This window comes from Garra rufa, chromosome 9 (assembly GCF_049309525.1).
Source record: "Garra rufa chromosome 9, GarRuf1.0, whole genome shotgun sequence".
NCBI lineage: Eukaryota > Metazoa > Chordata > Actinopteri > Cypriniformes > Cyprinidae > Garra > Garra rufa.
The window spans coordinates 25,045,660-25,072,458 of NC_133369.1; the positions used below are offsets into that span (position 1 = coordinate 25,045,660).

General features: G+C 33.9%; 1 protein-coding gene across 1 annotated transcript in view; it reads left to right on the top strand.

The window, feature by feature from the left end:
- atp1a3b (ATPase Na+/K+ transporting subunit alpha 3b) overlaps positions 1-26,799 on the top strand; it is a 40,331-nt gene that overhangs the window by 7,393 nt on the left and 6,139 nt on the right. Inside the window, exons 3-21 of the mRNA XM_073846566.1 lie at positions 8,762-8,881; positions 8,966-9,025; positions 11,986-12,189; positions 12,298-12,411; positions 13,055-13,189; positions 13,280-13,397; positions 13,488-13,756; positions 17,699-17,897; positions 17,989-18,233; positions 18,510-18,702; positions 19,640-19,952; positions 20,637-20,787; positions 22,190-22,358; positions 22,442-22,596; positions 22,730-22,853; positions 23,408-23,553; positions 23,658-23,788; positions 23,866-23,967; positions 26,227-26,318. Coding sequence (XP_073702667.1) covers positions 8,762-8,881; positions 8,966-9,025; positions 11,986-12,189; positions 12,298-12,411; positions 13,055-13,189; positions 13,280-13,397; positions 13,488-13,756; positions 17,699-17,897; positions 17,989-18,233; positions 18,510-18,702; positions 19,640-19,952; positions 20,637-20,787; positions 22,190-22,358; positions 22,442-22,596; positions 22,730-22,853; positions 23,408-23,553; positions 23,658-23,788; positions 23,866-23,967; positions 26,227-26,318 — 3,040 coding nt within the window. The remainder of the gene's footprint in view (positions 1-8,761; positions 8,882-8,965; positions 9,026-11,985; positions 12,190-12,297; positions 12,412-13,054; positions 13,190-13,279; positions 13,398-13,487; positions 13,757-17,698; positions 17,898-17,988; positions 18,234-18,509; positions 18,703-19,639; positions 19,953-20,636; positions 20,788-22,189; positions 22,359-22,441; positions 22,597-22,729; positions 22,854-23,407; positions 23,554-23,657; positions 23,789-23,865; positions 23,968-26,226; positions 26,319-26,799) is intronic.

Consider the following 26,799-nt stretch of genomic DNA (forward strand, 5'->3'; position numbering starts at 1 on the left):
ATTTCTTCAAAAGCAGATTGTGGAGACCTTTTAATTGTCCACAATCAAAGGAGAGAACGGCGAACCTGTCTCTGTATTAGCTCACAACAGTCTGTGCAGAAGTTAGGCTAGCGAAAGTTTTGTAAAGAAATGAAACCAAGTCGCACCACAACAATTTCTCGCACTCGCACAAATGCTCCCAAATATAATTTGAGGTCGCGCAGTTTAAATTTTGGGAGCATATGCGACCCAAACGGTCGCAATTTCGAGCCCTGTAGTATTGGTCAAAATGATTGATTTTTCTTTAATGCCAAAAATCATTAGGATATTAAGTAAAGATTATGTTCTATGAAGATATTTTGTATAATTCTTACAGTAAATATATCAAAACATAATTTTTAGATTTGTAATATGCATGCAAGGAATTCATTCGGTAAACTTTAAAGGCGATTTTCTCAATATTTCGATTTTTTGCACCCTTAGATTCAAAATGTTCAAATAGTCGTAAATCTTAGCCAAATATTGTCCTGTCCTAACAAACCATACATTAAAGGAAACGTATTTAGTCAACTTGTATAAATCTTAATTTCAAAGAAATTGACCCTTATGACTGGTTTTGTGATCCAGGTTCACATTTGTTTCTGTTTTTTTAGATAGACATTTAGAAAAACTAAATGTCTATATTAAAATGAGATGAGTTACCATCAAAAACAAAATTAATCCACTGTGTCTTTAGTGGCTATGATGTCGGGAGAAAATTAAGACTCTTATGTTCACCTTTACATTTAAATACAAAATACCTGCATTGCTTACGAGACATTGTTGTCACTACAGCTGCTAAAGCGCAGAGAAAATGGAGAACGACTTACAACTGCCTGAAGGTGGAAATATGGCAATATATATACTTATATAATAAGGGACAGTCCGTCAGCTGTCATGGGTGGGGCCTGAGCAGTATGACATCACACTGCTCAGAAAATCAAAATGGCTTGATAATTGAGACTGATTAGGTATTTTGGGCATTAAAAAAAAGAATGGATTATCATTGTAGGGTGGTTGTGTTCACACACTGCTGAAACATTTATATGCAAATATATTTTAAAAGTGAATTTTACATTCAATGTCCCCTTTAATTTTTCTTTTGTTCAGTGGTTGCATTCATTTGATCATAAATACAGTAAGAACAGTCATATTGTTTTACAATTTAAATAACTGTTTTCTATTTAATATATTTTATAATGTAATTCATTTCTGTGATGGCAAACATTTTCAGCAGCCATTACTCTGGTTCTTTAGTATTACATGATCCTTCAGAAGTCATTCTAATATGCTGATTTGCTGCTCAAGAAACATTTCTTATACATGTTTCTTATTACTAATTCTTATAACTGTTAATGTTGCAAACAGTTGATTCAGTGATTCTTTAACAAAAATAAAGTTCGAAAGAACATGATTCATTTGGAATAGAAATCTTTTGTAAAATAATAAATGTCTTTGCTGTCACTTTTTTATCAATTAAATGCAAAAAATACAAAATAAAAAAAACGATCAAATCAGTAAACATTCAGTTCTTTGCGGAGGTCTGTATGTGGACATCACTGTATTAATGAGGACTAAGGCATTTGTGTGAAAGTATATGTATGCAGTGTTTATGTAAGAATGTAAAATCTGTCCTCTCACACTGAAAGCTTTTAGGGACATGATGACACACGGACCCTTGAGAAACAGTGTACTTTTTACACTTCTGTGAACACTAACATTCATGAAGGCTGCAGTGCCCTGGCAAGCTCTAGCAGAGGTTTGCTCTTCCCAAAGGGAAGGTTTGATTTGCTTATTCACAGTCTAACTCACATAGTCATCATCACAAGGACAAACTCAGTGAGAAACAAAATATAAATATTAAATATAAATTATATATAATTTTTTATATATTTTTAATATATGTCAGTCAAGCATTGTGTTTTTTTTTTTTCGTGTCACTGCTAGTATTTTGGCAAAACAAAAATGAATAAATTAATATATATTTTTAATTAGAAATAAGTAAAAATGTAGAAAAATAAGTACATTATATAATTTTATATAAATAAAAATAGTTTTAATTTAACAGCATTAAATACAGTAATTTTGTATATAATAATATTGTATTTATAAGTGTTAAATGTATTGTATAATATTTAATATATGATTACCTATATATAAATATATTGACGTTTTTGTATTAAATATTTTATTTACACAACAAAGTATATATGACAAAATAGTACATTTCTTGTTGTATATTTAGTAGATTATTTTTAGATTTAACAGCATACGTTTTAATTGTTTTATATATTTAATAAAAATTTGTAAAAATAATTTAGCAATTTTGCGCTCGCTCTCGCTCTCTCTCTCTCTTTCTCTCTCTCTCTCTCTCTCTCTCTCTCTCTCGTTTGCAAAGTCTATCTCAGTCACTTTGTCCAAACTTATGTAGGACAAAAAAGTCCCTGAGCTCAACAGCCACACACTTTTCTTCTCTGTGTGTCTCTTGCTCTGTAGAATGAGAACATACGCGTACACACACACGCGCCGACTGAATGAGTCCTTCAGTTTCAAGAGCATCAATAATTTGTGACAAGAGTTCAGGGGACAGACCTCAGTCAGTACCAGAGACCGTGTGTGTGTGTGTGTGTGTGTGTGTGTGTGTGTGTGTGTGTGTGTGTGTGTGTGTGTGTGTGTGTGATCTGGCTTAGTCAGTAGAAATGTCAGTGAGCTGGTGTGTAATTCCAGCCCATTGTCTCTTGTTCGCTCACAGAGCAGTATGTTTTTCTCTGCAAGGAACACTCAGTCAGTAACAATAGCACACAAGCACAGTTATATCTCATCAGGAATTAGATAACCGTTGCCACTTAATGACACACACCTAAGACTTCTACTGTATACCATACAGTAATTTAAATCACATGAATATAGCAGAGTCAATAATAAATAGCTGCAGGGTTTTCTCTATGATCCAAATAAGTGCCACTTCTATAAAACTTTACTCACACTAGTTTCTAAAATTACTTAGAATCAGTTGGCTGTTAACTGTATTATGAACTGAACATAAAATGATTTAAACTGGTGTGTAATTAAATTTAAATTTAAATCTACCCCTCACTAATAATGTTTGTGTGTGTATATACACTACCAGTCAAAAGTTTTTGAACAGTAAGATTTTTTTTTATTTGGATTTTTTTTTTAAAGAGATCTTTTCTGCTCACTAAGCCTGCATTTATTTGATCCAAAGCAGCAAAAGCAGTAACATTGTAAAATATTTTTACTATTTAAAACAACTGCTCTCTATTTGAATATATTTTAAAATGAAATTTATTCCTGTGATCAAAGCTACATTTTCAGCATCATAGTCTTCATTTGCACATGATCTTTCAGAAATCATTCTAATATGCTGATTTGCTGTTCAAGAAACATTTTTTTGTATTATTATTATCAATATTTTAAACAGTTGAGTATATTTTTGTTTTCAGGATTCTTTGATGGATAGAAAGATCCAAAGATCAGCATTTATTTGAAATAAAAAGCTTTTGTAACATTATATTCCATTCAAAAGCTTTGAGTCAGTTTTTTTTTATTTAGCAGGGCTGCTTTAAATTGATCAAAAGTGATGGTAAAGAGATTTATAACATTACAAAATATTTCTATTTCAGATAAACACTGGCCTTCTGAACTTTCTATTTATCAAAAAAAAAAAAACTTTTAATGTGACTGGAGTAATGATGCTAAAAAAATAGGTTTAAAATCACAGGAAAAATGACATTTTAAAATATATTCAAATAGAAAACAGTTATTTTAAATATTACTTTTTTTATTTTACTGTTTTTGTTACACTTTAGATCAAATAAATGCAGGCTTGGTGAGCAGAAGAGACTTCTTTGGAAAACATTAAAATTCCATTAAAAAAACTTCAAAAACTTTTGCAATATACAATGAATATATATAACAAAGTTTGTTTAAAAACATTTTGATCATTCTTTAATTATTTGATAAATCTTTTAATAACAGTTGTGGCAAAACGTTTTCGACCCTGATCTTCTTGTTGTCTTGTCTGACAGTGAATCTCTCAACATGAGCTTTACTCAAAGGTAATATTAATCTGATATCTGTCCAAATTCGCATCAGGGTTGCCTGTGAGAGAAAGAGAGTGCTCTTCTCCTATTTCCGCTCTGTTCTTACGCCGCAGTGCAGGTAGCATTGCAGATGTATCTGCGGCAGGTGCCCCACACACTCTCATGCGCGCACACACACACACACACACACACACACACACACACACACACACACACACACACACACACATGTTGGGTTTACATGTTTTATGGGGACATTCCATAGGCGTAATGGTTTTCATACTGTACAAACCATATTTTCTATTGCCCTACACCTACCCTACACCTAAACCTAGCCCTCACAGGAGATTGTGCACACTTTTACTTCATCAAAAAAACTCATTGTGCATGATTTATAAGCCTGTTTCCTCATGGGGACCTAAGAAATGTCCCCACAAGGTCAAAATCTACTGGTATTACTATCCTTGTGGGGACATTTGGTCCCCTCAACGTGATGAATACCAGGTACACACACACACACACACACACACACACACACACACACACACACACACACACACACACACACACACACACACACATCCATCTTCACATCTAAAAACACACATCTACCATTAAAAAAACATCAAAAGTATAGAAACATATTACATAGCATACATATTTTTCTGGTTTTTGCTTTTTGATCTGTATTCCTCCAACCACAACTCTTGTTCTAGTTGTTCCCCATCTCATTTCTCTCACCGTTCCCTTTGTTCTTTGTGTTTGACTGTGTATTCAGCTGTTTTTAATTTTGTGGAGATGAAAGAGGACCTGTGTGTGTTTGCAGTGTTTCCAGGTGTCTCGTCAGATTTTTTTTTTTAATAAGCTTTAACACTTTAAGCCTTTTTAACTCTGAAAGCTTCTACTATTGTGACAAGAAGTTTCATTTGTAAGATCAGATGTGTGAGCCGATAGGGGTGATCCTCACTTTCTTTTCATTTAATTATTGAGTGGTGTCACCTACCGCATACGCACTGGCTTTTGTCACAGGATCTGTGGCGCTGTTGGGTGTCCCGTGCGGGCTGGTTAGAAGGTCACTGTGTGTGTGTTTGGTTGGTTTTAGGCAGGTGGTGTGATGCTGAGAGTCATCAGGCATTAAATGCAGCCGCTGACGGCGACAAGCTCTCACGCTGAGAGAGCAGCAGGTCAATATCTAATTACCCCACAGGAAGTGGCAAATATTCCTCTGTCTCTCACTCTTTCTCTCTGGTAATCTCTCTCTTTTTGGATGTCTCTCTTAGTCTGTCAGCTTTCTCTTTCCCTACCTCCACATGCTCTTCTCTGTTTCCATCTGTGCCCTCTTTTGTTTCTTTTCATCGTCTATCTTCTTCTCACACATTCTCATTGTCTTTTAATAGGCATCACCTGGCTGTGTGCGTGAGTCTACGTCTTTCGGTTTAAAGCAGGCGTGTCAGCTGACCATAAAGATGTAGATAAAAACCTCAAATGTTGTGTTATGTTTGGCTGTGTGTTTTTCTCGTCCCTGCTTGAATTTGCAAATATAATCAAAATATGAAGGTCTGTTTTGGATTGCTTATAAAACCTCATCTTTCTTTCACAGCTAGTATTTTGGCAATACAAAAATGAATAAATTAATATAAGTTTTAAATTAAAAAAAGGAAAATGTTAGATTAAAAGTACTACATTATATAATGTATTTTTGAAAATATTATATAATATTTAAAAGTGTTTTTATTTTAACAGCATTAAACACAATTTTATATACAATAATATCACATTTATAAATGTATAATATTAAATATATGATTACTTATGTATTGTACTTTATTTACACAAAAAAGTATATGCAACAAAGTAGTGAATTTTTTATTATATATTCATTCGATTATTTTAAATTTGCTGTAGTATTGCTGAGATATATATATATATATATATATATATATATATATATATATATATATATATATATATATATATATATATGTATATAATTTACTATTTTAATTGCAATAGTTTTTAGATTTAACTGCACTCTTGTTAAAATTTTATATATATAAAAAAAATAATAATAATATTATAATAATACTACAGATATATTGTGTGCAGTAGTATTGCCATAGTATGTTATTGCATTAAATATTAACTGCTTTAATATTTAAAATGTAAACACAGAATATTATTTTAATTGCAATCGTTTTTAAATAAATATTACACATTTTTATTTTAAAAAATCAATAAAAATACAAAATAAAAAATCTATAAAAATCTATAAAAGTACAACAAAAATACATATTTTAATATTTAAAATATAAACACAAAATACTATTTTAATTGCAGTAGTTTTTAGATTTAAATGCACTCTTATTAAAATTATATATATTTAAAAAAATAAAATAATAATATTATAATAATACTACAGATATATTGTGTGCAGTAGTATTGCCATAGTATGTTATTACATTAAATATTAACTACTTTAATATTTAAAATATAAACACGGAATATTATTTTTATGGCAATAATGTTTAGATATATATTAAATATTTTATTTTAAAAAATCAATAAAAATACTACAAAAAATAAACAATCTATAAAAATCAATAAAAGTACTACAAAAATACATATTTTAATATTTAAAATATAAGCACAAAATACTATTTTATTTGCAGTAGTTTTTAGATTTAACTGCACTCTTATTAAAATTTTATATATTTTAAAAAAATAATATTATAATAATACTAGATATATTGTGTGCAGTAGTATTGCCATAGTATGTTATTGCATTAAATATTAACTACTTTAATATTTAAAATATAAACACAGAATATTATTGTAATTGCAATAATTGTTAGATATATATTAAATATTTTATTTTAAAAAATCAATAAAAATACTAAAAATACTATTTTAATTGCAGTAGTTTTCAGATTTAACAGCATACCGAGTAAATATTTTATACATTTAAAAAATACCAGAGATATATTATGTGCAGTAGTATTGCTGTAGTATATTACATTAAATATGGACTATTTTAATATTTAAAATATTAACACACAATACTATTTTAATTGCAATTGTTTTTAGATTTAACAGCTTACTTATTTAATGTTGTGTATATTTTAAAAAAAAATATATATATATATATATATAAAACTACAGATATATAGTGTGCAGTAGTATTGTCGCAGTGTTATTTGAATAAACTTGAACTATTGTAATATGTCTAATATAAACACATAATTGTATTTTAATTGCTTAACAGCATACTTATTAACTATTTTATATTTTTTAGAAAAATACTAGATACATTGTGCGCAGTAGTATTGTAGTATTTTATGGCAATAAATATGAGCTATTTTAATATTTAAATACACAGAATACTATTTTAATTGCAATAGTTTTTAGATTTAACAGCATGGTTATTTTTTTAATGAATAAAAATACTATAGATACTACAGAATAAATTAATAAAAAACAACAGATATTTATTATCTCAAGCTTAAATATAAACTATTTCATTATTTAAAATTTAAACACAGAATACTATTTTAATTGCAGTAGTTTTTAGATTTAACAGCACACTTATTAAATATTTTAAATATTAAAAAAAATACCACAGATATATTGTGTGCAGTAGTATTGCCGTAGTATGTTACTACAATAAATAAATCTTTATATATATATATATATATATATATATATATATATATATATATATAATATAAACACTAAATACTATTTTAGATACTTTGTGTGGTTTCATACTCATCATATTCATACTTATCAAATTGGCCTGGTTCTTTCCATACATTGACCAGCAGGGGGCTCCACTAATCCAGAACCTCATGTGAGAGTTCCTGTTACACAGGGTCTTGCCTCAGTAGTTTCCTGGAAGGGGATTCACTATCGACAGAGCCACAGGAATAGCTGTTTATTCCCTGGAGGGAGGCATGTTGGTTGTTCTGGAAGCTCAGTATTGATCAGTCGTGAGGTCAGATGATACACGGTTTCCTGCTTTAATGATGACTCCCCACTAAAATAGCACCACCTGAGTCTCACAGGAGCCATCTTGGCTCTGCTGGATTTATTCCGTGCTGTAGTCTTCCGGTATGATAGGATTACACACCCAGCCAATAGAAACAGAGGATTATGGAAGAGGGTGAATTATGATAGTACACTGAAAGGTCAAAATCTGTCCATGACAGAATAATTATCTCAAGCTCAGGATATATATTTCTAATCGGATAAAATAATCAGCCTGTTAGATGAAAACAGAACTGGAATATTCTCTAACTTTGATCTCTGTCTTCATTTAGATAAAGAACAAAGTGTGAAAAATTAGATTTAAGATGTTCTGAAGCTCATGCGCTCTCCAAACTGTATTTTCATGCATGTTTTACTACACATTTTAGACTTTCATGTTGCTGTGATCTGAAACAGACTCAAATCAGAGTGTATCAGAGTAATCAGAGTGTCTTTGATCAGTCTTTATGATGCCACACTCTATTTATACTGTATGAATGACAGAACAGAGGGAGTTTCTGGATTCTTTCAACTAATTAAATTTGACAGTTATGTACTGACACCTCCCATGATCCACCATCTGCCAGACCAGTGTTCAAACTGAAATCACTGTGAAATGTTAGAAGTTAATGAACTGATTATTCTCTGTGTTTTAGTATGGGCGATCCGATAGCTACCGCGTGGCTACCACGCAAGATAAAGATGATAAAGATTCTCCAAAGAAGAAGAAGAAGGGGGCGAAGGATCTTGATGAGCTGAAGAAAGAAGTTCCCTTGGTAAAAATCACACTGACAAAGCAGAATAATGGCAATCTTTTGTCTTTTTGTTTTGTTTATTTTTCTGTATACCTTCCATTTCAGACAGAACACAAGATGTCAGTTGAGGAAGTATGCCGGAAATTTCAGACTGACATAGTTCAGGTAAACTCACACGTTATTTAGTGTTTGATAAAAAAAAATTTTTTATTAAAATTGTGCAGTAAAAACACACCTGAGTTTAAAGGTTTAGTTCACTTCCAGAATAAATATATAATTGATAATTAAATATATATGATAATTTACACCGATGTCATCCAAGATGTTCATGTCTTTCTTTCTTAAATTGAAAAAAAAATTAAGGTTTTTGAGGAAAACATTCCAGGATTTGTCTTCATATAGTGGACTTTACTGGGGATCAATGGGTTGAAAGATGAAATGGCAGTTTCAACGCAGCTTCAAGTGCTCTACACAATCCCACCCGAGGAATAAGGGTCTTAACAAGCAAAACCGTAGGTCATTTTCAAAAATAAAAATAAAAATGTATATACTTTCTTAACCACAAATCCTTGTCTTGCATTAGTCACGTTGAAAAGGTCACACCGACGCAGTGTTTGCAAAGCGAACATCCAAAGAAAGTCAAACAGCCTATACAAAAAAAGGTAGAACAACAACGTCAGATGATTTTGAAGTTGGACTTTCCAACATGAATACATAATATGTGAAGTCGTAGATATGCATCGAATAGCTATTGCAAGACAAACATTTGTGGTTAAAAAGTATGTACATTTGTATATATATATATATATATATTTTTTTTTTTAGAAAATGACTGATTGTTTTGCTAGATAAGACCCCTATTCCTCGTCTAGAATTGTGTAGAGCCCTTTGAAGCTGCATTGAATCTGTAATTTGGACCTTCAACCATGTTGATCCCCATTAAAGTCCACCATATGGAGAAAAATCCTGGTATTTCTTCCTCATAAACCTTATTTTCTTTGCGACTGAAGAAAGAAAGACATGAACAACTTGGATAACATGGGGGTGAGTAAATTATCAGGTAAATTTCATTCGGGTAGTGAATTTATCCTTTAAGTGTATAAACACATCATTGGTCTTGGAGTGACTATTTTGAAGCACTTCTTCTTATTGACCACTAGGGAGCACCATACTCTGTATAATACATTGGTTTAAACATTTTGCATCCCCTTTAATATACAGTTACATGTACTTCTATAGTAATGAAAAGTTTGTTTTAAAGTTGTTGTTTTCAAACTTTTTAATTAACAGAAACTAGGAGTATTAGTGGGTGACAGTAGAAAAAGATAATAGACTCTGATTAATTTACTTAAGAAATTTCTATAACTGTATGTTGTATAATTTAAACAGAAGTTGTTAATGGACACAATATTTACAATATGAAATACAATACAGTTTATGTCTTGTTTTCAGCACTAAGTTTATTTATTTATTCAGTGATATTTTTACTTAATATAACATTAACACTTTTTAATAGGTGCTTTAGTTTTACACATTTGAAGAAATATTGTCTTGGGAATGACGGTTGTTCTGAACTACTTATTTTTGACCACTAGGGAGCACCAGAAAGCATATAACACGTTAGTATTTATTCATGTATTTTTTTTATAAATAAACAAAAACGTATTTTTTTTAACAGTTTTTTTTATTAATTTTTTCACAAAAATGTACAATAGGCAAAGACATTAACAACTTCCATTAATTTGGATCTTAAGAAAATAAAAAACTACAATAAGCAAAGTATAGAAAAAATAAATAAATAAATAAAACAAAATAAACATAATAATAAAAAGCTCAAATGTCTAAGTTTCAGCATAAAAGTTTTCATTGTACAGAAGTTTTCATCCATGAAATCCAAACAGCATAATATGGGCAATCCCAGGGTCCAAATAATTTACAAATGGTTCCCATACTTTGTAGAAATGGTCCGTCTTTGAATGAATTATACAAGTAAGATATTCCAATGGCAATAGCTCCATTAACACCTTTTGCCAGCCCTTCACTGAGGGGGCTTTATCAGAGGTCCACTGCAAAAGAATGTTTTTCCGTGCTGCAAACGTCATGACATTAAAGAGCCTTCTGTTAGCCAGAGAAGTTACTTTCCTATCAGGCAATCCTAGTAACAATGACACAGGGTTTAAATCTAGATCCAAACTCAAAATCTTTTCCATTTCACGAAGTATGTTACACCAGTAATCTTGTATCAAACGACATGACCATAAACAGTGAGTCAGGGTACCAATTTCGGTCTTACATTTAAGACAAAACGGTGAAAGGGAACTGTTAAAAGCATGACAAAAACGTATTTTAAATAATTTCAAGTCATCTTGTTGCCTCCTTGTATGTTTACTGAGCCCCTCCCTAGGTGAAAAACACAAGTTTATGTTAAAAACACACATAAGTTACAAAAACAGGCGGTTATGTCTGTGAAGGTAAACAGCTGGGAAAGAAATTACATGTTTAAATTCGATTTGTGTGGCAGCAGCGTAATATACAGTAAATTAATCAATAAGTCCACTGCTCTCTTGTCTCATCTGAGTCTGTGACCCTAAATAGTGTTCAGTGCTCGCCCAAAAACAGAGCAGTTAGCATGCATTGCTTAAACTTTTGCCATGGAGTTAGAACTGGTACGCCGCTGTCGCTTGCAAAAACAAAATGGCAGCGCCGTGGGTGGAAATGTGCAGATTAAGGAACGGTAATATTATAATAAGATCCTCTTTCTACATCACGGGGGAAGCATAATCTGAGCGGCTTTTTTTTTTTTTACAAGCTTGCAGAGAAATACGTACCAAAAAAAAATTTACTGGGTTGTTCTTTTTTTTTTTTTTTTTTTTACATTTTCTGGGTTGGTAGATGCACTGGCAACCCGATTATAGCACTTAAACACGGAAAGAGTCAGATTTGCATGATACCTGTATGTCACCTTTAAAATAAAACTTTGAATTTGCATTTGAAAGTCACTTGCTAATGATTAATTCAATGACATTTTTGCATTTTAGCTACTTTTTTTAAACAGTTGCACAACATTTAGTAAATTATGTAAAATTAGTAAAAACAATGTTCTCTCCTTCTTTCTCTGCAAAAAGGGTTTAACTACTGCAAAGGCTAGAGACTTTCTGGCAAGAGATGGGCCAAATGCTCTGACCCCACCTCCCACGACACCTGAGTGGGTTAAATTCTGTCGTCAGCTGTTTGGAGGTTTCTCCATCTTGCTGTGGACTGGAGCCATTCTCTGCTTCCTGGCCTATGCCATTCAGGCTGCGACAGAAGACGAGCCAGCTGGAGATAACGTGTGTATACATTCACACACTAACACTGTATCCTGTTTCAGTGAATACACATTGAATATAAATACATGAATATAATAACTGAATGCGTCTTCTTTTATGTCCTCTCAGTTGTACCTGGGTATCGTGCTGTCTGCTGTGGTCATCATCACTGGCTGCTTCTCCTACTTCCAGGAGGCAAAGAGCTCCAAGATTATGGAGTCATTTAAAAACATGGTGCCCCAGGTACTGGAAACACTCCATGTGAACTTGAAATTTTCTGATAATTACTCGCTCCAATGTCTTCCAGGATGTTCATGTCTTTCTTTCTTCAGTCAAAAAGAAATTAAGGTTTTTAAAGGAAAACATTCAAAGGATTTTTCTCCATATAGAGGAGTTCAATGGAAATCAATGGGTTGAAGGTCCAAATTGCAGTTTTAATGTAGCTTCAAAGGGCTCTACATGATCCCAAGTGAGGAATAAGGTCTCATCTAGCTAAACGATTGATCATTTTCTAAAAAGAAATAAAAACTTATATACTTTCAAATCACAAATGCTCTTCTTGCACTAGCTCTGCGATTCACATATGTGACTTCATGAATTACATAATCATGTTGGAAAGCTCAAGTGAGGTTAGTTCTTCAAAAAGGTACGGTAGGGCAAAAAACCTCCTCAAAAAACTTCAAAATCCCCATTTTGTTCCCCAATGAAGCCCACTTTATGGAGAAAAATCCTGAAATGTTTTCCTCAAAAACCTTAATATCTTACTGAAGAAAGAAAGTCATGAACATCTTGGATGACATTTTTATTCAGCAAGTGAACGAATCCTTTAAGAGACACAGAAACACAAAGAAACAGTCAGAAGAATTAACACTCTTTTTATCAACAGCAAGCATTAGTAATCCGCGAAGGAGAAAAGCTACAGATCAACGCTGAGGAAGTGGTAGCAGGCGACCTGGTCGAGGTCAAAGGTGGAGACCGAATCCCAGCTGACCTTAGAATCATCTCTGCTCATGGCTGCAAGGTATGTGGTTTATAAACTTCAGTAATTTGTAAAGAAGCACACATGTATTGTACCTATTTGACAACTGTGTGTCTCTGACATCATACATAGGTGGATAACTCCTCCCTCACGGGCGAATCAGAACCTCAGACCAGATCACCTGACTGCACTCATGACAATCCTCTGGAAACCCGTAACATCGCTTTCTTCTCCACTAACTGTGTGGAAGGTGCTGGATTTGCTACAGTGAAGTGTTGAACCTGTCTAACGTATGTAAAATTCAAGATTAGAGGTGTGATGTTTTCTGTTTCTCTACCAGGCACTGCTCGTGGTATTGTGGTCTGCACCGGCGATCGGACTGTGATGGGCCGCATTGCCACGCTGACCTCAGGACTGGAGACAGGGAAAACCCCCATCGCCAGGGAGATTGAGCACTTTATTCACATCATTACAGGCGTGGCCGTCTTCCTAGGGCTCTCTTTCTTTATTTTGTCAATCATTTTAGGATACTCCTGGCTGGAGGCCGTCATTTTCCTCATTGGAATCATCGTTGCTAATGTGCCTGAGGGTCTGCTTGCTACTGTCACTGTGAGCATATGCAGTCATCTAAGCATCTTTTTAGTGAATTAAAAACATTCAGTACAACCAAGGTAGTCTGATTCCCAACTAAAAGGGTTAATTCAGCCAAAAATGAAAATTTGGTCATTAATTACTCACCCTAATGTTGTTTCAAACCCATAACGAACCTTCGTTTATCTTCAAAACACAAATTAAGATATTTTTGATGAAATCTTTCTGACCCTGCATAGACAGCAATGCAACTACCACATTCAAGACCAAGAAAGGTAGTAAGGACATCATTAAAATAGTCCATGTGACATCATTGGTTCAACTGTAAGCTTATAAAACCAAACCAAAATTTATTCAGACACCTCACATTATCACAGTTTATTCGCTGTAGAAGATGGTAACAAAATATGGCAAGAACTCAGGAATTAATCTGTGTCAGAATAAATTAATCTTGGTAATGGCAGATAACTTTGATAGAAAGGTACAGTTGAGGTCAAAAGTTTACATCCCCCCTTTAGAATCTGCTAAATGTTATTAATTATTATTAATTATTTTACCAAAATTAGAGGGATCATACAAAATGCAGGTTTCTATTTATTTAGTACCAACCTGAATAAGATATTTCACATAAAAGATGTTTACATATAGGCTAGTCCACAAGAGAAAATAATAGTTACATTTATAAAATATAGCTGCAAGCAGCAATTATGGGGCCAAGCATTTAAAGGGAAAATGAGGAGCTAAGGATGGCATGGAACATAAGATCAACTGCAACAATGAGTGAAAGGAAGCCATTTTAAGATGATTTTAGTCAAAATAATGTAGAGCGCCTACTGATATGATTTAATGGCTTATTACGTTTGACCAACAGGTGGCGCTGTTATCAAATCAATGTGGTGTGTTTAGTGTGAGGTGACAAAGGAACACTCAAAGTTTGGTGTCATTATGTCAAAGCAATGCAGAGATAAAGCCTCAGAGTCAATTTGGCATAAAGCCTAAAATTTGTAGCGGTGCTGTACAAAAATGGTTTGATCCATGAACATGAAATCCATAACTTTTTGTCAGTACAGTCTGAAGATGATCTGATTCAATTTTGGTGAAAATCAGATAAACGGTCTAGGGGGAGTTCGAAAAAGTAGGTTTTCAACATGAATCAAAATGGCAGACAGGAAGTTTGGCCAACTGTGGTATAATTGGTTTTTATGTTGTCGGCATGACCCAAGGAATATTTTGAGACCAGTTTAATTACAATAGGCTAATGCTATCTACAGTTATTAGCATTTTTGGAAATTTCATAATCAATGGTTAATGAATGGTTTATTACTCTTGACCAATAGGCGGCGCTGTTACCAAATTGATGTGGTGTAATCACTGTGAGGTGACAATGCCACATACAAAATTTGGTGCAAATATCTCAAAGCTTTGCAGAGATACAGCTTCAGATGCACTTTGGCATCTTTTCAGCAAATTCGTTGATGCGTTAAATGAAAACGGCTTCAAATATCGACACGAAATCCATAACTTTTTGTCAGCATGGTCTGAAGATGATCTGAGTCAAATTTGGGGAAAATCAGACTCGGTCTAGGAGGAGTTCGAAAAAGTAGGTTTTCTACAGTAATCAAAATGGCGGACAGGAAGTTAGGCCAATTTTGGCAAAATTGGTATCAATGTTCTCGGCCTTACCCAAGGAATATTGTGAGATCACTTTCATTACAATAAGCCATTTTTCACATAAGTTATTAGCATTTTTCTAAATTTCCTTATAACATTTGACCACAAGGTGCTGAAACTAAACTTTTTCAGTACTCTCAGGGCATGGTGACGAAGATACATACCGAGTTTCGTAACGATTCATCAATGTGTTCGTGAAATATAGCATTTTATAACAAAATTCAAAATGGCAGACGCCCAAAATGGCTGACATGGGAAAATTGGATATGGTTCAACTCGGCATGCCCCTCCGAATCTAACAAGACCAGTTTCAAGATTTTTGGCTAAACCATTGAAAATTTATAAGCAAAAATAGCCAGTCTTCTGACCACTAGGTGGCACTGTGATGAAACACTGCAGGTAGCCTCAGGTCATGCTTGTTATAACACAAACCAAGTTTGGTCTCAATATGACAAACCGTTGCGGAGATATGGCCTCACATCCATTTTTGCATGCTTTTCGTAGAATTAATTTGCGTGTTATTCGAGAACGGTTTGACTAATCAACTTGAATTCCATAACTTTGTGCCAACATGGTCTGAAGATGATCTGAGCCAATTTTGGTGAAAATCAGACAAACCGTCTAGGACGAGTTCGAAAAAGTAGGTTTTTCAAACAACTAATTATAGAAAAAAATAAACCTTACGATTTCTGAATTTTGGTATTCATTCGACTCGGCATGACCCAAGGATTCAGAGAAAAAAAGAATTTTTTAGCAAAAAGAAAGTGCAACTTTGGACAAGTGGTGGCGCTAGAGAGTTTGAGTTAGAGACTCCAAATTGGCTATGGTGACATTTCAGACTGCCCTCTATCAGTGTGCCAAATTATACAACTTTCCCACAAGCGGTTCTATGGGCTGCCATAGACGCAATGGCGGAAGAATAATAATAATAATAGGAAGAAATCTAACGGATACAATAGGTGCCATCGCACCTTCGGTGCTTGGCCTCTAAAAATTACCCCGTTCAAAAGTAAACATACACTTGATTCTTAATACTGTGTTGTTACCTGAATGATCCACAACTGTGTTTTTTTTTTGTTTGTTTAGTGATATTTGTTCATGGGTCCCTTGTTTGTCCTGAACAGTTAAACTGACTGCTGTTCTTCAAGAAAAATCCTTCAGGTCCCATAAATTCTTTGGTTTTCCAGCATTTTGTGTATTTGAACCCTTTAAAACAATGACTGTATGATTTTGAGATCCATCTTTTCACACTGAGGACAACTATTTGCAACTATTACAGAAAGTTCAAACGCTCAGTGATTCTCAGGAAGGAAAAACCATGCATTAAGAGCTGGGGAAAGATTTGAAGATTAGGGTAAATTTAACTTATTTTGTCTTCTGAGAAACATGTAACTATCTGCTGTATCCTTTGAAGGCCAGTACTAAATGAACAAATTTGATATTTAGGCAAAATAAGAAAAATATGCACATCTCCATTCTGTTCAAAAGTTTTCACCCCCAGCTCTTGAAGGATTTTTCTCAAGAACTGCAGGCAGTTTAATTGTTCAGGACAAACAAGGGTCTTGTGAACAACTATCACTAAACAAAAAAACACAGCTGTGAATCATTGAGGAAATAACACTGTATTAAGAATCAAGGGAATGTAAACTTTTTAACTGGGTAATTTTTATCAATTCAACTATTATCTTCTCTTGTGAACTATATGTAAACATAATTTATGTGAAATATTTTATTCATGTCAGTACTAAATAAACAGTAACATGCATTTTGTATGATCCCTCTAATTTTAGTAAAATAATCAACATTTTGCAGATTCTGAAAGGTGGATGTAAACTTTAGACCTCAACTGTATGTAACAAATCATGGTCAGGTTAAAGTGTCAAATCAAATTTTAGGTCCTGAATTGTTTTTTGTTGAATCAGTTTTACTGGTTGTCCACTGTATGAAGGTTTTTTTGGGTACAATATGTCATAGTTGACTTTATTTTGCTATGCTCACTTACATAAACTATAGTGTCCTCCACCCACTAGTAATAAAAATACCAAAAATTATGTCTGAATATTGTTTGGTTTGACTGTAAAAAGTCTGTGTAAACACATTTTGTAATAATTATTTTAAATGTATTTATTATTTAAAATGATCAGTTCATAATCATTAGGCAATGAAATTATTTTTTCAAATATTCCTTTCTTACCACAATAGTTTAAACAAATTGGAACAAACTGTAAAAAAAATGTAATTCCATAATGTAATGTTATTAATGTCTCTCCAATGTCTCTTTAATCTCAGGTGTGTCTCACTCTGACGGCCAAGCGTATGGCTAAGAAGAACTGTCTGGTTAAGAATCTCGAAGCTGTAGAGACACTAGGATCCACCTCAACTATCTGCTCTGACAAGACTGGAACTCTAACCCAGAATCGAATGACTGTCGCACACATGTGGTTCGACAACCAAATCCATGAAGCCGACACCACTGAAGATCAGTCTGGTTTGTTCTTTTCTTCTAATGATGATCCAGTCTTGTCTACTTTACGAAACCAGTTTTTCCCTTCAGAGTTTAAGTTGGTCTCTTTCTGCAGGTGCATCATTTGACAAGAGCTCAGTGACATGGGTATCTCTGGCCCGTGTGGCGGCTCTGTGCAACAGGGCTGTGTTTAAGGGGGGACAAGACTCTCTGCCCATCCTAAAGAGAGATGTGGCGGGTGATGCTTCTGAGTCCGCCCTGCTCAAGTGTATCGAGCTGTCCTGTGGCTCTGTCAAGATGATGAGAGAGAAGAACAAGAAAGTAGCCGAAATCCCATTCAACTCTACCAACAAATACCAGGTTTGTCATCAGTTATTGGAATGGAAAAGCTAAGGTTCAACAAACAAACAATAATAGCACAAAATGTGTACTGCAAATATTGTCGTTCTTGTAGAAACAGTGGAAATAAATATTGTTTGGTTCTGATAAAACTAAAACTTAATGTAAACCTGAAATGCTTTTATTCAAGACAAATGTGGATAATAAAGTGTCTGTCACACCTCTGCAGCATAGAGACAGTGTGTAATCACAAGCTTAGATAAGTTTAGTTAAGTGTCTTTTTCCATATTTCCCCAGCTGTCCATCCATGAGACAGAAGACCCCAATGATAACCGTTACCTGTTGGTGATGAAGGGGGCCCCAGAGCGCATCCTAGAACGTTGTTCCACCATAATAATTCAGGGTAAAGAGCAGCCCATGGATGAGGAGTTGAAGGAGGCCTTCCAGAATGCCTACCTAGAGCTTGGGGGACTTGGGGAGCGAGTGCTGGGTGTGTATATATGATATTATTACACAGTAGGGCTGTGCAATACATTGAAATTATTGAGATATCGCAATATGCATATCGATACAGCTTGCAATATTTGGGGCAATTAACAAAAGACAAAGAGAAAATCACTCACTCCTCTTGCCTAAATAACTTTTGTAACTTAAATAAGAATCAGTGAATTCATAGAGTAAAGACTAAGCAGTGTTTAATTTTTCCTTTTGATTATTCAGTTCCTAAACTGATGTTAAAATTATTACACTAGTGTTAAAATTACATTTTTATGTAATGCTAGAGTAAAACACCACCATTCACTTTCAGAAGTTGTTGTAGGGGTGCTTTCTTCTCACAAAAAGAAACATATATCGCGTTTGTCTTCAATAGCACACAGCCCTATTACACAGCACTCAATAATACTCAAATCTGAGTGGCCAGTCACAGCATTCAAAATTTTAAATTTTTGTATAATGGGTGCTAAACTGTATAACTGACCATTGTTCATTTTTTTACATTTTATTAGCACAGTGCTTTCTTTCCTCAATTAAATCAATTATTTTAAATGTTAAATATTTATGTTCCATTTATGGGAGTTTGAGCAGCTGTGTAATAAGCAGGAAAATGTATCATTGTTGCAAAATAAAACCCTTTATGATAAATAAATGGTTATAAAGTATAACTGCCTTAAAACTGAGTACATAAAAATGTATTATATCGAAGTATGTGCATCAAAATAATTCTTTTCTTCTTTTTTTTTTTGCCAAATTGAATAAATTGCATTTGAAAATATATATAAATTGTACTATGGAACATTTCAGAATATTACTGTATTTTTCATTAAATAAATGCAGTCTTCACGTGCATAAGAAATATCATTTAAAACATTTAAAAAACATAATCATATATTATTACAAATGTGTGTAAACTTGCCTTCTTTCCACAGGATTCTGCCATCTCTTACTGCCCGAGGACCAGTACCCCAAAGGCTTTGCCTTTGACACAGATGATGTGAATTTCCAGACAGACAACCTTTGCTTTGTGGGACTGATGTCAATGATCGACCCGCCCCGCGCTGCTGTGCCTGACGCCGTAGGAAAGTGCCGCTCTGCTGGAATCAAGGTCATCATGGTGACCGGAGATCACCCCATCACTGCCAAGGCCATTGCTAAGGGTGTAGGCATCATCTCAGAGGGTAACGAGACTGTGGAAGACATCGCTGCCCGCCTCAACATCCCTGTCAGTCAGGTCAATCCCAGGTAATACAATGACCAGCACTGTAAATGCACCCACACACACAGATTTCTGACCCTGCATAGACAGAAACACAACTACTAAGTTCAAGGTCCAGAAAGGTAGTAAGGACTCAGTAAAATAGTCCAATTAGTGGTTCAACCATAATTTTATGAAGCTACAAAAATTATTTTTGTGTGCAAAGAAAAAAAAAAAAGAACTAATTCAACAATATGACGTGATACTCTCATAAATGGTGGTGGAGAATGACACAGAAGATAAGAATTGTTAAAGTTGTTGGTTTTTTTTGTTAGCACACAAAGAGTATTCTTGTAGCTTCATAAATTTAAGCTTGAACTGCTGATGTCACTTGGAATATTTTAAAAATGCTACAATTTACTACCTTCCTGGGCCTTGAATGTGGTAGTTGCGTTGTAATTAGTGACAGAATTTTCAATTTTGGATGAACTATCCCTTTAAGGTGCATTCACATTAGCAAAATTTCATGTGCAAAAAAGGATCCATTGTCTGTCATTAATGTCGCAATTAATAAAGTACAGCTCACACAGAAGTCACTTCCAATTCAAGCAGAAAATATTTCACTAACACACAAAATTCTCAATTGATTTTTTCCTGCAAAAATTTGGTGGACAAAGTCATTTTTACTACAAACACATATTCACACAGTATTTATTGTTTGTGTGTTTTAGGGATGCCAAAGCATGTGTGATTCATGGAACAGATCTGAAGGACTATTCTCAGGATCAAATAGATGAAGTTCTGCGGAACCACACTGAGATTGTGTTTGCCAGGACGTCTCCTCAGCAAAAACTCATCATTGTAGAGGGTTGCCAGCGACAGGTAAATGCAAATCCTAGCCTTCAATGTGGTTTGTGGTAGGGCTGTCCCCAAAAGTCGACTAATCAAGTTTTATTCAGGGTTTCCGCGGGGTCTTAAAAAGTCTTAAAAAGTCTAAAATTTAAAAATCAAAATTTTAGGCCTTAAAAAGTCTTAAATTCGCTGTTCTAGGTCTTAAATAATTTTACACAGGTCTTATTTTTCCGATGTCCATGTAATGCTACCTCTAATGCTCATTTAAATTCTCTTTTTGTTGTTTCCGTGGTGTTGTAGTTCTTTATTTCACTAGTCCAAATATAATTTGCTGAATTTAAACTACAAATGAGACCAGCATGCAATAGCCAATCAGCTTTCTGTTATTGGCGCGAGTCTCTCTCGGATTGTACCGCAGAAGTCAAATGGATTTATTTTTTAGCTATGAGGAAGTGCAAGTTTAGCGATACTGGGCTTGGAAAAACTGAATATAGGGCTTGTCTAAGGCCAGTTGCTAACAACTGTAGATTTTTTTCTCCCTCTGTGGAAGTTACTGCGTCTTCAGACAGAATCGCAGTATTTGTATAACATGTCTAATATATATATTTATAAATCAATAAATGTATTTAAAACATTAATCTCACTTTTAATTTTGCAGTGTAAATTATGTAATCTCACTGCTAACAGACATTTAGAATTTATTGATAAATTCATAAAATAAATTTCAAAGGTACGCATACATTTCAAAAGTAAAAAAAAAAAATCGCTTCAGAATTTTTTTTTTTACATCAGATATTTCTAGTGGTACTTTTATGGGGATATTTTGTGTGGAATATTATCTGCTGATATGGAAAGTTCACTGTATATCGTAGTAATAAATTTAATTTATGACAGCCATGAAATTTTGCTTACTTTTTACATTAAACACATTAAATATCACATATGCATGTAATATAATATCTATTTCCATTACAGGTTTAGGTCTTAAATTTCATATAAGGTGGTATTAAAAAGGTCTTAAAAAGTCTTAAATTTCACTTGTTCATATCTGCAGAAACCCTGTTTATTAGTTACTTAGTCGCAAAAGATTTTTTTAAATAGACAAAAAGTAGCAAAGTCACCTAGTCCATGACATACAGATCATTAATAGTCTATGTAGTAATACATCGGGCCTGACATCCAAAAGCTCACCTATCATTCATTGACCTCAAACATGGCTTATCATATGAAATTTGTAAGTAGTAGCAACTTTACATGGCCACATTTTACATCTAAATTTCTTAAAATGAACAACTACTAGATGACCAGAAAAATATTTACTTGAGGGCAGTCCTAGTTTGTGTTCCTCATTTCTCCAAAAGTCCTTTGTCTTTTTAATAATGTCTTGATAATACCTTGCTATACCTGTCGTGTTTATTTGTCTCTTACTTAGGGAGCTATTGTGGCTGTAACAGGCGATGGTGTGAATGACTCTCCAGCCCTGAAGAAGGCTGATATCGGTGTTGCTATGGGCATTTCAGGGTCTGATGTGTCTAAACAGGCTGCTGACATGATTCTGCTGGATGACAACTTTGCCTCCATTGTTACTGGAGTCGAAGAAGGTAAGTAAGACAGGCTAGTGAATTGGAGGACAGGACTGATGTTCTCAAACAACATATGTAAATACATTTTTCTTCTCTTGCAGGCCGACTTATTTTTGATAATTTGAAGAAGTCCATTGCGTACACCCTGACCAGCAACATCCCTGAGATCACCCCCTTCCTGTTCTTCATTATCGTCAACATCCCTCTGCCCTTGGGCACCATTACCATCCTCTGCATCGACCTGGGAACTGACATGGTCAGCACTAAAATGAAAAATAATGAAACACTCTCACACTTGACATTCAACCTTCTTACACACACCCATATGCACTCACACAAACATGAACAAAGTTTACTTATACACAAAAAACTTTTTTCTCTTCCTGCAGGTACCTGCTATTTCCCTAGCTTATGAGGCTGCTGAGAGTGACATCATGAAGAGGCAACCCAGGAACCCTCTGAGAGACAAGCTTGTCAACGAGCGTCTCATTAGCATTGCTTACGGACAAATTGGTTAGTCTCAAACTACTTTGAAACTCTTAGCTGTGCTACTAACTCTGGACCACAAAACCAGTCATACGGGTCTTTTTTTTTTTATTAAGATTTGTACATCATCTGAAAGCTGTATAAATACATTTGTTAAGATAGGACAATATTTCGCAATACAACTTTTTTAAAAATCTGGAGTGTGAGGGTGCAAAAAAAATCTTAATAATGAGAAAATTGCATTTAAAGTTGTCCAAATTAAGTCCATAACAATGCATATTACTAATCAAAAAGTAAGTTTTGATATATTTATGGTAGGCAGTTTTCAAAATATATCCATGGAACATGATCTTTACTTTAAATCCTAATGATTTTTGGCATAAAAGAAAAATGTATAATTTTGTCCCATACAATGTATTGTTGGATAATTTTACATATATACAACTTAGGACTGGTCACAAATTACGAACTTGTCTGAAAACAAATGAAACAATGTGTAACTATTGTATCATAACTGTAATGAATCTTAATATTGTACAGGCATCTGCAGCAAAAAAGTAAGCATGTGTTTGTGTGTGTAGGTATGATCCAGGCTTTGGGTGGTTTCTTCGCCTACTTTGTGATTTTGGCTGAGAATGGCTTCCTGCCTTCATTGCTTGTGGGTATCAGACTCAACTGGGATGACCGGTCATTTAACGACCTGGAGGACAGTTACGGACAGCAGTGGGTGAGTGTTTTAATGTGTTGTGAAAGTAATTAGGTGTTATACATGTCTCAAGGTTCAGAGTTGTTTCCTTGCATGTTGTAAGATGTTGTGTTCATGTTCCCTAGACATACGAGCAGAGGAAGATTGTCGAGTTTACATGTCACACAGCATTCTTTGTCAGTATTGTGGTTGTACAGTGGGCTGATGTCATCATCTGCAAGACTAGACGCAACTCAGTATTCCAGCAGGGCATGAAGTGAGTTCCGGAAGCGTATGTACATTTATGTGTTTGTATTCAAGAGAACATTTGATCTAACTGTAGATCTGTTTCAGGAATAAGATTCTGATCTTTGGACTGTTTGAAGAAACAGCTCTCGCTGCATTCCTCTCATACTGCCCGGGCATGGATGTGGCCCTCAGGATGTATCCGCTCAAGTGAGTTTAACACACACATGTGCACAAATGCATACATGAAAATGTATTTTGCAGTTACAAGTTTTCAAAGAACAATAACATATAACATGTTATCAAAAATAAGAAAAGACAAAGAAAAACGATAGAAAGACAAATAACAAACAAAAATAGTTGCCATAAAAACGTGCTTTCTTTGCTCCTCAGGTCTCATTGACTAAGCTTCCTACCCACTCCTTTGAATTTATACATTTACTATATAACAACAAATAAAGTTAAGTTCTGTCCTGCCCTATAATTTTTCACATTCTAAAAGCTATTTCACTCTGAAATATGTCACAATGCATAAGCTATAAGCAGGACACTAATTATGAGATGGTGTGAAATCAAAAATCAAAATGGCAATATTCAATAGAGGTTTGCTTTTGTTACATTTAAATTGTCATTGCCTTATTCTAGTTGTAAAGGTTAAAACAAGGTTAAGAATCTGACAAACAGTAGGGTTTAGTTGGACTCGGACTCGACCCATTTGGACTTGGACTTGAGTCCGACTCGGCCCATTTTGGACTCGGACTCGAATGTTTAAAGACTCGGACTTGACTTGGACTCGACTTAGGTGGACTCAACCCAACACTAGTATGTACAATGCCAAAATAACTGCATCCAGTTTCCTCATATTCATTACAAAAAATACAATTTATATTTATCCCTTTTTGACATTTTTGTAAATAATGATTTGCTGGATAAAATCTGGGAATAAGCTTATAAGAAACTTCTCTGATCTTAATTAAAGTACACATCCAGTTCCACCAGTTTTTTTTTAATTAATAGAATACCAAAAATGACAGTAAAGACTTCATTGTTATGAAAATATTAATAAATGCTTAAAGGGATAGTTCATGCAAAAATAAAAATTCTGTTATTAATTACTCACCCTCATGTTGTTCCAAACCCGTGAGACCTTTGTACCTCTTTAGAACACAAATTCAAATATATTTGATAAAATCCAAACACTTTCTGAGGCTGCATAGACAGCATTGCAACTGACACATTCTAGGCCCAGATAGTAAGGACATTGTTAAAATAGTCCATGTGACATCAGTTGTACTTTTTGTGCACAAAGAAAACAAAAATAACAACCTTATTCAGCGATTTCTTCTCTTCCATGTCAGTCTCTGCTGCCATTCACAAGAGTACCACGATGCAAGCATAATGTGATACTGAAGACCCAAATAAAAATTCAGCTTTGCCATCATAGGAATACATTTTGTTTTAAAGTGTATTAAAACAGAATACAGTTATTTAATTTGTAAAAATATTTTAAAACATTATGGGAAAGTGAGTGTACAACTTAGAAATGCCTTCTTCATAAAACATGAGAAAAAAATATTTGCATAAATGTGAATTTTAGATAAAAGCATATTTATAAACATTTAGATAGGAATTTGTTCTCATCGTGTTTCTTGAATAAGGGGTGTAAAAATGCACAGATGTATTAATATGAAAATTAACATTCAAAGAATCAAGAATCATACAGCAAAATAATCAAAACAAACAGAAATTGATTGAGATTTCATGATTAATTTTATTAGTAAATAATCAATTTAATTATTAGGTCAGTAAATACACATAAACACATTTAAACATTTAACACATTTGTGACACCTGTTCTTAAGTAGCACATATATATTTGTAGCAATAGCCAAAAATACATTGTTAGGGGTCAAAATTATCGATTTTTTTTTTTTTGCTTTTTCTATGCCAAAAACTATTAGGATATAAGATTATGTTCCATGAAGATATTTTGAAATTTCCTACCATAGATATATCGAAACTCAGTTTTTGCTTAATATGCATTGCTAAGAACAACTTTAAAGACGATTTTCTCCGTATTTAGTTTTTTTGCCCCATGAATTTTGCTCTTTTATGTTCAAATTGCATTTACAAAGCTTATTTTCCAGAATAGACCAGCCAATGTGCATGTGCAGTCATAAGCGTGAGTCTCAGGTTTCTGTGGGATTCAGAGCTTCTAACGGCAGCTGCAGTGAAGCAGTAACGTTATCAATTAGTGATTGGCTCTTTAATTTAAAAGGCGGGACTATTCCGCCATACTGTGCATTGCAGTTTCTCCCATTCATAAGTATCAGGAGCGAATCATCTTTATATAGCTATAGTCTTTGGCTGTAGACACAAAAGTTAATACTTCATAATCTGTATATGGTACTCAATAGTGTTCTGCAATTTAAAATATTCTCTGTTCTCATTTGTTTCTCTCATCTCCAGGCCGAGCTGGTGGTTCTGTGCTTTCCCATACAGTTTCTTAATCTTTGTGTATGATGAGGTCCGAAAGCTGCTCCTGCGCCGGAACCCCGGTGGTACGTGTTCCTCCATACTGTCCCAAAGACACACACACAAAATTACACTCTTTTTATGAGCATGTTTTGCATAAAGAGCCTGAATTAGGTCATTAAATGTCTTTGATTGAATCAGGGATACAATAAAACTAGTGCTGTCAAAACCAGATCTGTAAAAATTTAATTAATCGCAATCAGTTTAATCAACCGTGATTAATGTTAAAGTTTTTAAATATACTTTTATATTGCAATAATTTCACATTCTGTCTTCAAATCAATTTACAAATAACTTAAAGACTGAATATTTTTAATATTTGCAATATAGTATTACTGATGCCAATTTTACTGATGTCTCTAGAAAATTGTTCTTTTTATCCTAATATTTAACTATTGACTATAGCCGTTCAACATTACAGTATAATTGAGAATGATCAATTTTAACATTTATTAGACTTAATAATTGACTTTAATAAAAGACTTAAAGGATTAGTTCACTTCCAGA